Here is a 13,485-nt window from a genome sequence, read left to right as displayed (position 1 = left end):
GCTTTGAGGCTCCTGGATGAGCTGTCAATGAAGAGGTGCCACTCATTCTGGTTACAGGCGAATCCGATTGCCTCGAACAGACTGGTCACATTGTGGCAGAAGTAGAGCCCATCTTGACGGGTGAAGAAGCTGCAAAAAGGTTGGTGACGCTTCCTCTGATTTGTGACTTGCACACTTTCATCCAACTAGTTCCACGGCTTGAGCCTAGATGTCAAATTCTCGGCATTGAACTTGGTGAGACCAAGATCTCTGATCAAGTCCTTGATGTCTTTTTGGTTGGGCTAGTATGGGTTTCTCTCCTCAGCTCCACCTCTGAAATTGTCATCGGGATCTACAACGTCTTCCTCGCTCTCTGACTTGCTGCTCTCTTCTAAAGACGTCTGCTCTCTCTCCAGAGGAGTGGGCACGGGGAGCTCATGGCAGTGTGGCACAGGGGTGATGGCTGTAGGAAGGTCCGGATACGTGATAGCAGGTGCATTCGTGCGAGTCCGATGTTTAGAAGGGTCCACCATGCAGAAGTAGCAGTTGCTTTAGTGGTCAGTGGGTTCTCGCAATATTCTTTGAATAGCGAACTTCATGGCTGTCTTTTCCCCTCTGTACCATCCTTCAAAAATACATTAATATCACCCATGAATAGTAATGTGTAAGATATTCTCGCAAGATTTTTCATATGTGATATATTTTTTCAATAACATTTTAAAATTGAAATTTTGACAATTAATTTCTTTAAACAAATTCCGAGCAACAATTTTTCCTTGCAGAGGTTTTTTGCGTTGCTCGCAGGTGAAATGAGGTGCCCAGGATTTGTCTTGATATGTGACAGGCATGTCGAAATATGCCTTGTAGGCCTCACACATCTTAGCAGATGCTTCCACAGAGTACTTTTTCGCTCTTGTTTTGATAAATTGGCCACAGACATGGCAAAATGCGTCTTCCGGATGCTTACAGCCTCTTGATGCCATCTCAGAAAAATCAGATATGTATCCACTTAGGCAGCTGGAACTAAACTGAACTGGTGGGCTTAAGACCCGTGTATTTATACACGGCCCTGAATCTATCTGGAATGTTCTGAAAAATAGGTACATTTCAAAATATCACTGTCCTGGTCACAAAGCAAAGTTTGTGGGGAATAATAGCCATTTTCTGTACCTTTGAGGCATAAGCAATTAGGAAATAACACTTACTACCCAGGAACAAAAACAAAATAGTTACACAGTGTTATTGTTTCCGCTCACGCTCGTGAGTTGAAGAACAATTCTCATGACCAAATTAGCAGCAATTAAATTGCGGCGTTTCTCTTGAAACTAGGCCTAGCATCTTCAGGACAAGATCCAGGAACCAGGAATAATTGTCACCTGAACTGCTTTTTTTGTTTAGTTTGTTGTCCTTACCCCACGCCTCCAATTAGCACGGTTGGATGAAGTTCAACATACATGCGCACAAATGGCATGACATCACAGGAACAAAAAAGTCATATTTTCTAGGTATTAACCTTTATAATTGCATTCTAATGTTATTTTAAGGATAAACCTTGTTCGTTTGTTGAAGTACAAGGAAGCTTGGATGGATATTTATGGAATAGTAAGTGAAGCGGACTGCGTGCCTTAATGATGTGTTGCCTCTGCCTCTGTTTGTGTGTAGACGGCACAGTAATGGTAGTGGTGATCGTGCTGCTAATGGCAGTGGCTGCTGTAATGAGGGGTTGCCTGCGCTGTAATTCTGCCGGGTTGCTGCTCATCTCGCGCACGAGCTGTATTGCCTCCGTTGCAAATAGATTAGAGGCTTAATTACAGGTGCCGTGTCGCACGCTTGTGTCGCTGGTCTCTGCTTTTGAGATGCCGGCGTGGTGGGCGATGGACTGCGGAGTGACGTGACACCTACACCACTTTGTTTCCATGCTCCATTGTGAACTTCCTACTGCATCCTGCACACCTGTTCCACCGTCACATCTCCTCTTCCTGATTATGTACACGACGCTTTCTTTGATGCTCCGTTCCGTTGCGGTCGTCCAATCCACTTGCTCTACCCGTCCGGGGAGGGCCTAGCACCCTCCAACAGTAGCGCAGGTGCCAATGTTTACAGCCCTTTCTCAATCCACGGCTGGGTGAAGGCCTCCCCATACCGTGTGTGTCATGGGGATTCTTTGGCCATAGTTCACCACGCTGGCCATTGTGGGATGTTGAGAGCGAGCAGCCTTGGGCCGGATGAGATATCTTTCGCCAACGATGTTAGTCGCCATCGGGAATCAAACTCGGGTAGCTGGGCTGTGGCATGGCCCAGTAGTAGTCCATTCACCGCTTATTGCAGAGGTTTGTGGTTCGATTCCGACAGCCCAAACTGATTTTTACTGCGGTTTTAACGATAACAATACCCACCTTATGCTTCACGATTGACGTTAAGGATCCCTTGATGTCAATTCCAAGAGTAGGCCATTTTGCGCTGACGTCATGGTTAAAATTGATCAAATTCGTAAATTTACCTACAAATTTTTCAATTGGGAAACACAGCACCATCGCCCACTACCTGCAGATTGATGTCCGCTTGCCAGGCGCTGAGTATTCTTGTGCCGGGGGGGCGGGGCGGGGGGTGCCCTTTGGAATGTGTTGAGATGAGATGCGATGTAAGTCACTTATCATTACACACAAAGTGCTCGCCACAAATGAACCACAATTCCTCGCTGATCTCGTCAAGGAGCATAAACCTTCACACAAACTCCGGTCATCCTCGCAGCGGGAATTTGGCTGGCCATCGAACAAAGATGGTCGCTGCATCACGCGCTTTTAGATGCACATCTGCCACCGTCTAGAATGCTCTTCTGTAGGAAACCACTAGAGCTATGCACTTTTAAAGCTACATTGAAAACTTATTTCTTTAGAACTGCTTTATGTGTTTAGTTTGTGGTCCTTCCCCCACATCTCCGATTATCACACTTGGCTACGTACGGTGCGAAAGGAGTTTCAACATACATACTATAAAGCGCTCTGATAACCCGGCGCACAGAGCGCATTATCAAAACAAATCACTCTCACAACAATTGTTCACCCGGGGGGGGGGGGGGAAGGAAGGGAAGCGGCTGTGGTTGAGAGCGCGAGAGTGACACGTGGCACCCTGTGGGTCTCACAGAGGCGGCGAGCTGCGCCATCGCCCAGTTTCTGGAGATTCACCAGAGCGAGGAGAGCAGCCGCGGGTGGATGCTGCTCAAGACCCTCAAGCTGCTCGCAGCCTCGGGACAGGTGACGGCCGTGAGGGTGGCGGTGAGGGTGGTGGCAGTGGTGATTATCGTGATGGTTGTGATGATGATGATGGTGAGTGTGATAGTGATTGTTGTAGTGGTGATGATGGTGGCAATTATCATGATGATGGTGGCGGTGATCGTGATGATCGTGGTGATGATGATTTTGGTGGTGGTGAGGGTGATGATAATTGTTGAGGTGGAGATGAGGTGGATAGTGAGAGGTGGTGCCAGTGGCTTGGGGAGTCCATCCAGCAGTGGAATGACCATGGCTGACAATGATGTCGACAACGATGATCGTATACAGATACCACGGTCTCAGTGGTAACAGCCTGACGGGCCGCGCCTCCGCCTCTCCTCGCAGAAAACCGTCGACTGCATGACCACCATGTCGCTGCCGTCCACGCTTGTCAAGTGCCTCTACCTCTTCTTTGACCTGCCCCCCCCTGGGGGGCCCAGCCGGGCCACAGCGGGGGGGGGCACGGCCGCACCCCCCGCTGCCGCCACCGCCGCCGCCACTCCGGCGGGGGCAGGGGCGCCGGTGCTGGCGCCGGGCTTGGCGAACCAGACTGACGTGTCGTGCTTCGAGCGCCGCGCGGCGCTGCAGAAGGTGTTCGGGCAGGTGAGACGTGCCACACGAGGGGAGTGGGCGATTATCATGCTTGTGGTAACCAAAGGATGACTTTGTTCGTAAAAGCTCAGGAGTGGAATTGGCCAATCGTCTCAATCATTAGAGGGCCACAGTTTTTGGACAATTGTTGGTGCCGGTTCTGGATGGCTTCCTGCTCGTCTATGGTTTACTAAATTGTTCTCTCTCTCTCTTTTGAGATGCCGAGCACAACATTTCCCGGAATGCATTAGATTTCATTGGATCTCGGAAGTGAAGCAGAGTTGATCCTGGACAGTGCTTGGATGGGTGACCACCTTGCACAAACAGGTGGTGTCAGCTGCTGTGGGTCTACGTTGTCAGTAGAGGGTAGTTTAGTTGTTAGCGCACAGCCAACATCAGTGACGAATATCCGAACCGGTCCTGGGCCTCCCCTAGTTGGATTCTGCCTTCAATGAGTGCCTATTGCGGCATGTAATCATCAGCACTGCGGAGACAAAGGCCGCTGGGTGTGGTGATGAACACAACACCATCTCGTGCGTCGTGTTGGCCTTTATAGGCGCTTGCTAGCAGCGCTTGCCCCAAGAGACTATTAAGACTTAACAGCAATTTGTTTGTGTTTGTGCTGCGCAGATCCTGGTGCGGCTGTGTCGCTTCGTGTCCCCGGCCGAGGAGTTGGCGCAGAAGGACGACCTGCAGCTGGTGTTCACGGCGCTCACGTCGTGGTGCCCGGCACACAACCTGGCGTGGCGGCAGAGCGCCGCCGAGGCGCTGCTCACGCTGGCGCGACACGGCCTCAGCGCCAACGTGCTCAAGTACCTGCACGGTGCGCGGTCGCCAGCGCTGCTCCCCCCAGCTGGCCTGTCATCCGAGCATTATTGAGTAATCGCTTACTTGACCGATTGTAATCGGTGCCAGATCGGCGCTCTCATCTCTACATCACCGACCAGTTGATAATGGCCAGGTCTGGAGCGGTGAGCCCGTGTGGAACAATGATGATGTGCAGGGTATTGAGTACAGGGCTGGTATTTATAACGCTGTCTGCAAGGCCTCATAATGGCCAGCTGGCTTGGGCTGAGAGCAAGCCATCGTTGACTTGGCCATCATCTCTCTACGGTCAGTAAAATGAGTTCCACTTCATGGGGAAGTCAACAGTAAATGTCCTTTGGCTGAACTCACACCCCCACGATAGGAATGGGGAATTTCCACCACTTGTTCCAGACTGTCAACAGGAGATGAGAACAAATGCCTCTGTGTGCATGTGAGCTGGGACTCACTCTGGCTTTGACTTTCCAAGAGACGCTGAGCCAGCAACGCAAAGAACTTCGGTTCGAATCCACACAGTGGTCGTACACAAATCTATGGGCTCTGATTACCCAAGTGAACGATTACTCTATTGATGACTCTACTGGCTATAGGTTTGATTCCCCAACTAACCTGTTAACTCTTTACAATCTGGTGGGAGAGGTGAACGAGCTAAAACACTAACACGGTGACACGAAACTCGTGTGTATTTAGCCACGTGGAATCGGGGTGAAGATGGAGAATGCTGCTATGTCTGTTATTGTGCCGCTTCTCGAAGTAACCGGTGACTTGCCGACATATTTGCAGTCACGTGGGCGCTGGGTCACTCACCCTCGATGAGTGAGAAGCAGCGCATAAACCAGTGCGCAAGTAAAATATGTTTTTGTGCAAACAATGTTTATCTATCCACGGCATGAGTGAACTGTGTACAGGAGTGTTCCAGTTCAAAGTTCAAGTTTATTTAGTGTGATCGGGCGAGAACGCAAGTGACCAGGATGAGTCTCATATGAAAATGTGATCTGCGTCACTAAAATTACGAAAGCAAAAATAACGTAAAAATACAACAATGGAGCAAATATTAATCATGACAAAAGCAACGGTGTTGATTCTAGATTTGAAGTTTTCGTGACTGCAAGGATCCATACTCTTTGGTTCTTTTGGTAAAGTCATGTAGGTGAAAAAAAATAATAATAATAATAAAATAAGAAAAAAATAATTACATTAAAATAAAAATGAAAATAACTAAATAAAAATTATTTCTTGCTGTGGCTGCCCTACCTGATGACAGAAGCTTGTGTTGTTTCCGAAACGTTGTGATTTAATTTAGTTATTTTTATTTTATAGTATTTGTATTATTTTATTATTATTTATTCTTTTTATTTTCACCTACGTGACTTTACCGAAAGAACCAAAGAGTATGCAACGGTATTGAATTTGTGGCAAAAACAACTGCATGACAGGAAAAATAGAAAACAGTGCACAAACATAATCAATATTCAATGATTTTCCACGCACAAAAATTGGCTCGAATGTAGGGTGATTATTGCACTCGTATGCAACCAGACAAGGGTGTATGATGTCAAATGCATCTGCAAGGGAAGTTATCGCAAAGAATCGAGAGCTCATCATCAGGTTGTGATTGAGCCGGGAAAGGAAGCAGGGACGTTTATGAAGGGAAGGGATCCCCCCGGTGTTTGGGGCACGAGCAAAGAATGAGTGACAAGCACGTCAATGTTTCTGATGAGTGATAACCGTGGGGGTGTTTGGGTTGAGTGATAACCGTGCAAGTGTTTTGGATGAGTGATAACCGTGCGAGTGTTTCTGATGAGTGATAGCCGTGGGGGTGTTTTGGATGAGTCAGAACCGTGCGAGTGTTTTGGATGAGTGATAACCGTGCGAGTGTTTCTGATGAGTGATAACCGTGGGGGTGTTTTGGATGAGTCAGAACCGTGCGAGTGTTTTGGATGAGTGATAACCGTGCGAGTGTTTCTGATGAGTGATAACCGTGGGGGTGTTTTGGATGAGTCAGAACCGTGCGAGTGTTTTGGATGAGTGATAACCGTGCGAGTGTTTCTGATGAGTGATAACCGTGGGGGTGTTTTGGATGAGTGATAACCGTGGGGGTGTTTTGGTTGAGTGAGAACCTTGCGAGTGTTCTGTCCTCGGTATGAGGCGCTTGTGAAACGCTCTGCTCCCCCCTCTCCCCGTCCTCTCCATGTGCAGACAAGGAGTGCGTGGGGCTCTGCCTGCAGACGATGCGTCAGTCGAGCGAGCTGAGCCTGGCGGAGCTGCTCGAGATCCTTGTGAGCCTCCTGTGCTTCCTCAAGGACTCGAGCGAGGTGTCGCACAGCCTCCTCGACGACTTCCGCTGCTGCCAGGGCTACCAGTTCCTCTGCGACTTCATGCTCAGGCACGGTGCCAATGCACGCCGTCGTCCGTCTGTCCCCCCTACCTGTGCACGCTCGCCCGTTCACCCATGCATGCATTAATTCGCCCACCCTATTCATCTGTATGTCTGTCCATGCATTCATTAATACATTCGTTCAGCCACCTGTTCATACTTAACTTTATTATCCAGATATCCATCAATGTACATGGTGTTTTTGAATACTGGGGCCCAAAGCAGGCGTGTGGCGTGTTCCGTTTTTTTAATTTTCTCAACAAAGCCCCCGTTATTTCTATTTCCAGAATGTAACGTTATTTATATTCCGTGTTAAAAGTATATATGTACGATTATAAAACAAAGGAAAGCACGACGGACAACCACGAGTCGCTTCTGGAACACGCCTCCATTTCCACCGCAGCTGCTGTCGAGTCATATGGCTGCTTGCAGCACGGCGGCGGTGCCGGCGGCGTTAGGTAACGGCAACTCGGCACGGCTGGCGTGCCCCCTCCTTCGGGTTTTCTACTGTGGGAGCACAATTTTCTCACAACCGAAATGTTTTGGGTTTGTAGCTGTCCCACTCACCTGATCACCCACCCACCCAAAGCCACTCTCCCATCCACCCGCCCACCTACTCATCCACCGATCACCCGCCCACACCCCCACCCCGGTGGCCCACGGCGTTAGAGTCGTGTGATGCGGTTTGGCTGGTGCCCGCGCAGGCTGGAGCAGGCGGAGGAGGAGGGTGCGCGGGACGGGCTGCGCAACCTCGTGCTGCTGGTGGCCTCGCTGTCCACGTGCGGAGCGGCCGAGCTGCGTCCGTCTAGTAGCCTGACGAGCGGCGTGCCCTACCTCCTGCCGGGCTTCACCGTGCCGCAACCGCTCGGCAAAGGTGCTCCTCCCTCTTCCTCCTCCTGCCCCCTTCTCCCCTCCTCCTTCCCCCCTCCATCCCCCACCTCCCCCCTCCCTTCTCTCTCCACCCTCCTCCTCCTTCTGGCCTCTCGTCCGTGTCGCCATTGTTTTTGCTGATTCTGATCCTGTTAAAATTGCCATCAGACAATTCTAGACTGGCTTTGTCCTCATCAGGACCCGTCAGTACGGTGGTCTTCAATGCTCATTGCTGCCCAATGGCTCTGGGAAGCCACACATGAAGAGCACTTTCCTCTCCACCATGGAGGCCCCCGTAAGCGTTTGCCTAATGGCCAATTACTTTGTCACAAAGGATGGCTTCAAGTCACCAATTAGACCGATTCTCTCTTCTTTCGCAGGGATCTGTGCTTGGCCCATCACATTTTAGCATCGACATGGCACCATTGGATATTCTGCTCCGACATCTTGGCTTATCCTACCATTGCTATGCAGATGATACTAAAAATTATATCCGGTTAAATCCAGACGATGCAACAGCATCTTCTGCGCTATCTGCATCACTAACAGGAGTGAATTCATGATTTGCGTCAAAACTTTTTGCAACTAAATGCCGACAAGACGGAAGCCATATTCATTGGCTCCCCTCCGCATCTTTCTAAAATTGGTTTGCCTCGTTTGTTGATTGATGGTCACGATGTCAGTCCCACACGGGAGATCAGAAACCTTGGTGTTCAGTTCTGACTGGTTATTTTCCTTTGAGGCACATATATCTTAGGTGGTTAAAATTTCCTTTTTCCAATTTAGAAATATTGCCAGAATGCATCGCTTCCTGTCACCTGCTGACTTGGAGAAACTCTTCCATGCTTTTGTGTTGTCCCGACTCGACTACTGCAACACCTTATCGGTTGGGATTCTGAGAAAAGTACTAGGCAGACTCTAGCCTGTTCAGAATGCAGCTGCTAGAGTACTTGTACATACACCGTTACATGAGCACATTACACCAGTCCTCTTATCTCTTCATTGCCTAACCAGTCATATTCCGAGTGGATTTTAAGATACTGCTATTCATCTATCGGCTTTAAAAGGGCTCACCTTACGTTACTTGCAGAAAATACATTTATATCTTCCATCAAGGTTCTTAAGATCTTCTGATTTCCAACTGCTCAGCACTCCCAGGTCTAGTTTGCGATCTTTTGGTGATCGGGCTTTTCTTAGCGTGGCACCCAAGCTATGGAACGCCTTGCCACTTGAAATCAGGTAATCAGAGTCTGTAGATATATTTAAGTCTCCTTTGAAAACCCATCTCTAAACTGGCCTTCCCTCTTTCGTTTGGTCAGTTGCACTGGTTTATTTTAGTTTCTTGCTGTTCATACATTGCGCATTGGGATCCGAGCATAGAATGCACATTATACATTTTAATTTTAGTTATTAATCAGGCATTTATCCCAATGCTGAGTCCAGTTGTCTTAACGAAAATACGGCCACACATCCATCACCTGAATTGGTGGTCTGGATAAGGCTGAGAGCTTTCTACTTATAATGCAGTGATCACATAACATGCATGCAAGGCATTATGGGAGTTGTGGCTTGCTGCTGTTTGGGAGCACACCTTTGTGTGTTGTTATTTCTATGCACGCTCCCACTCACTCACTAACCCAATCACTCGCCCACTCTCCCACTCATCCAGACCTTTCTATTAATTTTCATCCTGAACGTGTTCTCCTGTTCCCCTGAAGTTTCACATTATTGCAAATTAATACCTCTCTCAGTCGCCGGCACTACTCTTCAACAGCACGTAACCATAACTCAGAATGGCACAAATCTCCACGTTCCCGTTTAATAAGCACACTGTCACCCCGTCCCACCCGGCATCGCCCTGGCAGGCATGAGCGTGCGAAACCTACAGGCGTTCGGCGTGCTGCAGTCGGCCTTCCTCAAGGCCCACACGACCCACCTGTGCGGCACCATCCTAGACGCGACATCCAACCTCTTCACCTCCGACCCGGCCAACTTCTTCATCCTCGAGTCCCAGCGGCCGCTGCCGCAGTTCGTGGAGCGGCTGCATGCGAAGCCGGCACGCGTACAAGAGCGCTTCTTCCAGCTGCTCGAGTCCGTGGTCTTCACCTTGGACTACGTGCCCTGCAAAGAGCTCATCGGCGTCAGCATCCTGCTGAAGGCCGGCGAGTCGCTGGGCTGCAGCGTGGCGGCCGTGCGCTCGCTGGCTCGGCTGCTGGCGCGACACCCCGAGACTTTCCGCGAGGTATTTCGCGATGTCGGAATCCTGGAGGCGCTGGTCACCTGCCTGCACCGCTACGCCGCACTGCTGAAGGATCCCTCGCAGCAAGCCCCCGGCGGCATCGGTAGTGGTTGTGGTTATGATGGAACAGCCGCTGGTACTGCCACTGCCGCTTCGGAGGATCAAAGGGAGCTGGCGTGGCTCGTCATGGACACGCTGACAGAACTGCTGCATGACTCCAACAACAACGCAGGTGATAGTGGCGGTTGTGGAAGGTGGTGCCCAGTGTTGTTCTTGTCATGTTCTGTGAGCTTGGCAGAGTGTGCTGGGTACTTGGCATCACCTTGTTCATGTGAATGTTTTTATTGTTTACGTGCTCATGTTTGTTGCTTGTGTTTATTTTGCGTGACGTGTTGCTGATCCGTTACGTGAGTTGAGCGGCATGCGCTATGTACACAACGTCGTGTGTGTGTGTGTGTGTACGTGCGTGTTTTTTGTGGGGAGCGGTAGTGTAGCGGTTAGCGCTCTGCGCTACGAACCTGGCGACCCGGGTTCGATTCCCGCTCACGGCCAACACCGGTGATGATTATCTGAACTGATCCTGGGCCTCTCCTAGGTCGACTCAGCCTCAAATGAGTACCTGGAGACAAAAGCGGCCGGACGTGGTGTTGGCCATCCACCCGCTCGTGTACCGTGCCGGCCTTTATAGGTGCTCGCTAACGGCACTTGCCCCTAGAGTTTGTTAAGGCTATACGGGGGATCTTTTTTCCAATAGTGTTTATGGAGAGCGGTCTTGCAGTGGTAAGCGCACTGTGCTACAAAACCAGTGACCCTATTTCGATTCCTGCTCCCAGCCAACAGCCTTAAACTGAGTGCCTGGTGCGGCGTGTAAACATCAGCACTGGGAGGCAAGGGCGGCCGGGCACGGGCCTGGCCACACCACCCCCTTGTGTGCCATGCCGCATGTAATGTGTGCTCACCAAGAGCAACTTGCCCCGACAGTCTGTGTAGGCTACAGGGGGGATGTTTGTGTTTGTGCGTGTCGTGCTGCAGGAGCGTTCCGCGAGCTGGGCGGAGCGCGCTGCGTGCACAACATCGTACGCTACGCCGAGTGCCGGGCACTGGCGCTGCGCGTGGTGCAGCAGCTCGTGCTGTCGGCGTGCGGCGACGATGATATGGGCACACTGCTTGGGTTCATGCACACGGCCGGGCCCAGCGAGATCACGCTCAAGTCTGACATCCTCGCCGTGAGCGCACGCACACACGCACACACGCACACACGCACACACGCACACACGCACGCACACACGCACGCACACACGCACACACGCACGGGAAGAGAGAGGGAGAGGGTGAGTATAATAATATTGGAGGACGAGCAGGAGCTGGAGAGCAAAGGGGGAGAGTTAAAAAAGAGGAAATGACATGTTACCGCTAGCACCGCTCCCAGCTGAGCGTACACCACACCCCGTGCCTTGCCCTCCGCTCACCACCCGGCGCTGCCGATTGGCCGCTTGCACCCTGCCCCCACGCAGGCCCTCGTGGAGGTGCTCACCGGAAGTCATCGCGCACGCACCGTCTTCCGCAAGGTGGGCGGCTTCGTCTATGTCACCTCGCTGCTCGTCGCCATGGAGAACTCGCTGAGCGTTAGCCCCGGTGCTTGCTGGGAGCAGGCCGACGAGGGGGAGGTGTTCGGCCTGCTCAGGGCCACGTTCCGCACGCTCACGGCCGCCATGCACTCGGAGCCGGCCAACGCGCGATTCTTCGCTCGCGAGGTGCAGTACGACAAGCTGGCCGAGGCGCTGAGGCTGCTGGGTTGCTTCACTGGGGGGCGGCAGCTGGCGGGGGCGACAGCCGCCCTCTCCGGCTGTTCCCACGACGCGCTGCCCCAGCCCGATGCCGCGGGCCCCACGCTGCCGTTCTCCTCCCACGATGCCTTGCTGCTGCCGGAAGGCGGCACTGGCTGTGGGTCGGGGGAGCGCGTGTCTCCGTCGCTCAAGCACTGCGGCAGGCTGTTTGTGTATCTCTACCACATGGCCACGGACTCGTTTGATGGGTGAGTGATGTGGAACCGGAACACACCCCCTGTTACTGATACATGTGATTGTATTTAATGATTGTTTTTAATTGCTAAACTTGGTTGTTTTTCAACCTACCGGTAAGGAGCTGCAACGATAATAATTGCCAGGTGTACGTGTGACAGTTTGTTTGGCTGTGTTGGGTGATTGAGGGTTTTGCAACAAGATTTTGGCTCGATCACTGCATGGCCTAACCCAGAAATTTGCTATTAATCATATTATCCACTAAGAAAACCTTCGTGTTAAATTACCTACTTTAAATGTGCGGATGAATCAGCGGCTAAATCGTTGAAGCTGCAACGATAAACAACTCAATAACGACTTTATTACGGCCATGAACACGCATGTAACATTGCAGCAATCTTCCCATATGTGAAATGGATGTTATTTAAACCGCTGATTCACTCTTTATTTGATCAGCTGGGTATGCTGTGCGGCGGTTATCGTCTTGTGGGTGTAATAATTGTAGCCTCGTGGTGTAGTGACCCACTCGCCGGCAGTCAGTCACTTCCTCATTACTCCTCTATCGCTGCTACCGTGAATACTAAACAAGAATGGGGTGGGCCCGTGAACCTGCAGTAACAGAGGTTCACGATTCAAGTCCAGCAGGCCACCCTGAATGTTAACAAAATACTTCACTTGCAGTGGATTTTAACATAATGTTAATCATGGAGGGATTTTTGTACCACCGTCATGGTACAAATTGCTAAATGCAAGAAATTATTAAGTTATCTAGAATTACTCAGTCTACTGGCAGACTAATGCCACATCCAGGCCAGTGCACACCCTCACGTGGTGAGTGACTGTTGGGCTGCCTTATCCACAGGTCCACCATGAACACGTCCTCCACGGACATTCAAGTTGTCCACCCGGGAGCTGTGCTGGCCATGGTGGACCTACTGCCCTCCATTCCATACGAGGAGCAGCCCCAGGTGACAACAATACGGACCGCTCGCCCTCCACCATCCTCACCTCCTCACACCCTTACCCCCTCATCCTCAGCTCCTTCACACTCCTCATACCCTCACTCTCCTAACCTCACCCATCTCACACCCTCCCCCTCTTCACCCCCTCACTCTTCTCCGTTCCTCTCCTCACCCCGTTCTAACCTCCTCACCCCCATCACCTTCCTCACCACTTTGCCCGCTGTCGCTACTCCCCGCAGTGCCAAACATCCCAATGTAGCGGGACCTTCCTGAGCCACGAGACTCAGAGGAGGCGTTCCTGAGTACATTTGCAGATGATTTATAGAACTCGGTGTAATCACAGAGTTCA

General features: G+C 51.1%; 1 protein-coding gene across 3 annotated transcripts in view; it reads left to right on the top strand.

Moving 5' to 3' along the window:
• WDFY3 (WD repeat and FYVE domain containing 3) overlaps positions 1-13,485 on the top strand; it is an 83,619-nt gene that overhangs the window by 18,376 nt on the left and 51,758 nt on the right. For all 3 annotated transcript variants that reach the window (XM_078875507.1, XM_078875508.1, XM_078875506.1), the window contains 9 exons: positions 3,124-3,233; positions 3,597-3,854; positions 4,473-4,665; positions 6,867-7,053; positions 7,749-7,918; positions 9,780-10,385; positions 11,186-11,379; positions 11,668-12,188; positions 13,037-13,142. In XM_078875507.1, coding sequence (XP_078731633.1) covers positions 3,124-3,233; positions 3,597-3,854; positions 4,473-4,665; positions 6,867-7,053; positions 7,749-7,918; positions 9,780-10,385; positions 11,186-11,379; positions 11,668-12,188; positions 13,037-13,142 — 2,345 coding nt within the window. The remainder of the gene's footprint in view (positions 1-3,123; positions 3,234-3,596; positions 3,855-4,472; positions 4,666-6,866; positions 7,054-7,748; positions 7,919-9,779; positions 10,386-11,185; positions 11,380-11,667; positions 12,189-13,036; positions 13,143-13,485) is intronic.

Source organism: Lampetra fluviatilis, chromosome 41, assembly GCF_964198595.1.
Source record: "Lampetra fluviatilis chromosome 41, kcLamFluv1.1, whole genome shotgun sequence".
Taxonomy (NCBI): domain Eukaryota; kingdom Metazoa; phylum Chordata; class Hyperoartia; order Petromyzontiformes; family Petromyzontidae; genus Lampetra; species Lampetra fluviatilis.
This window is presented reverse-complemented; position numbering and strand designations above follow the sequence as displayed.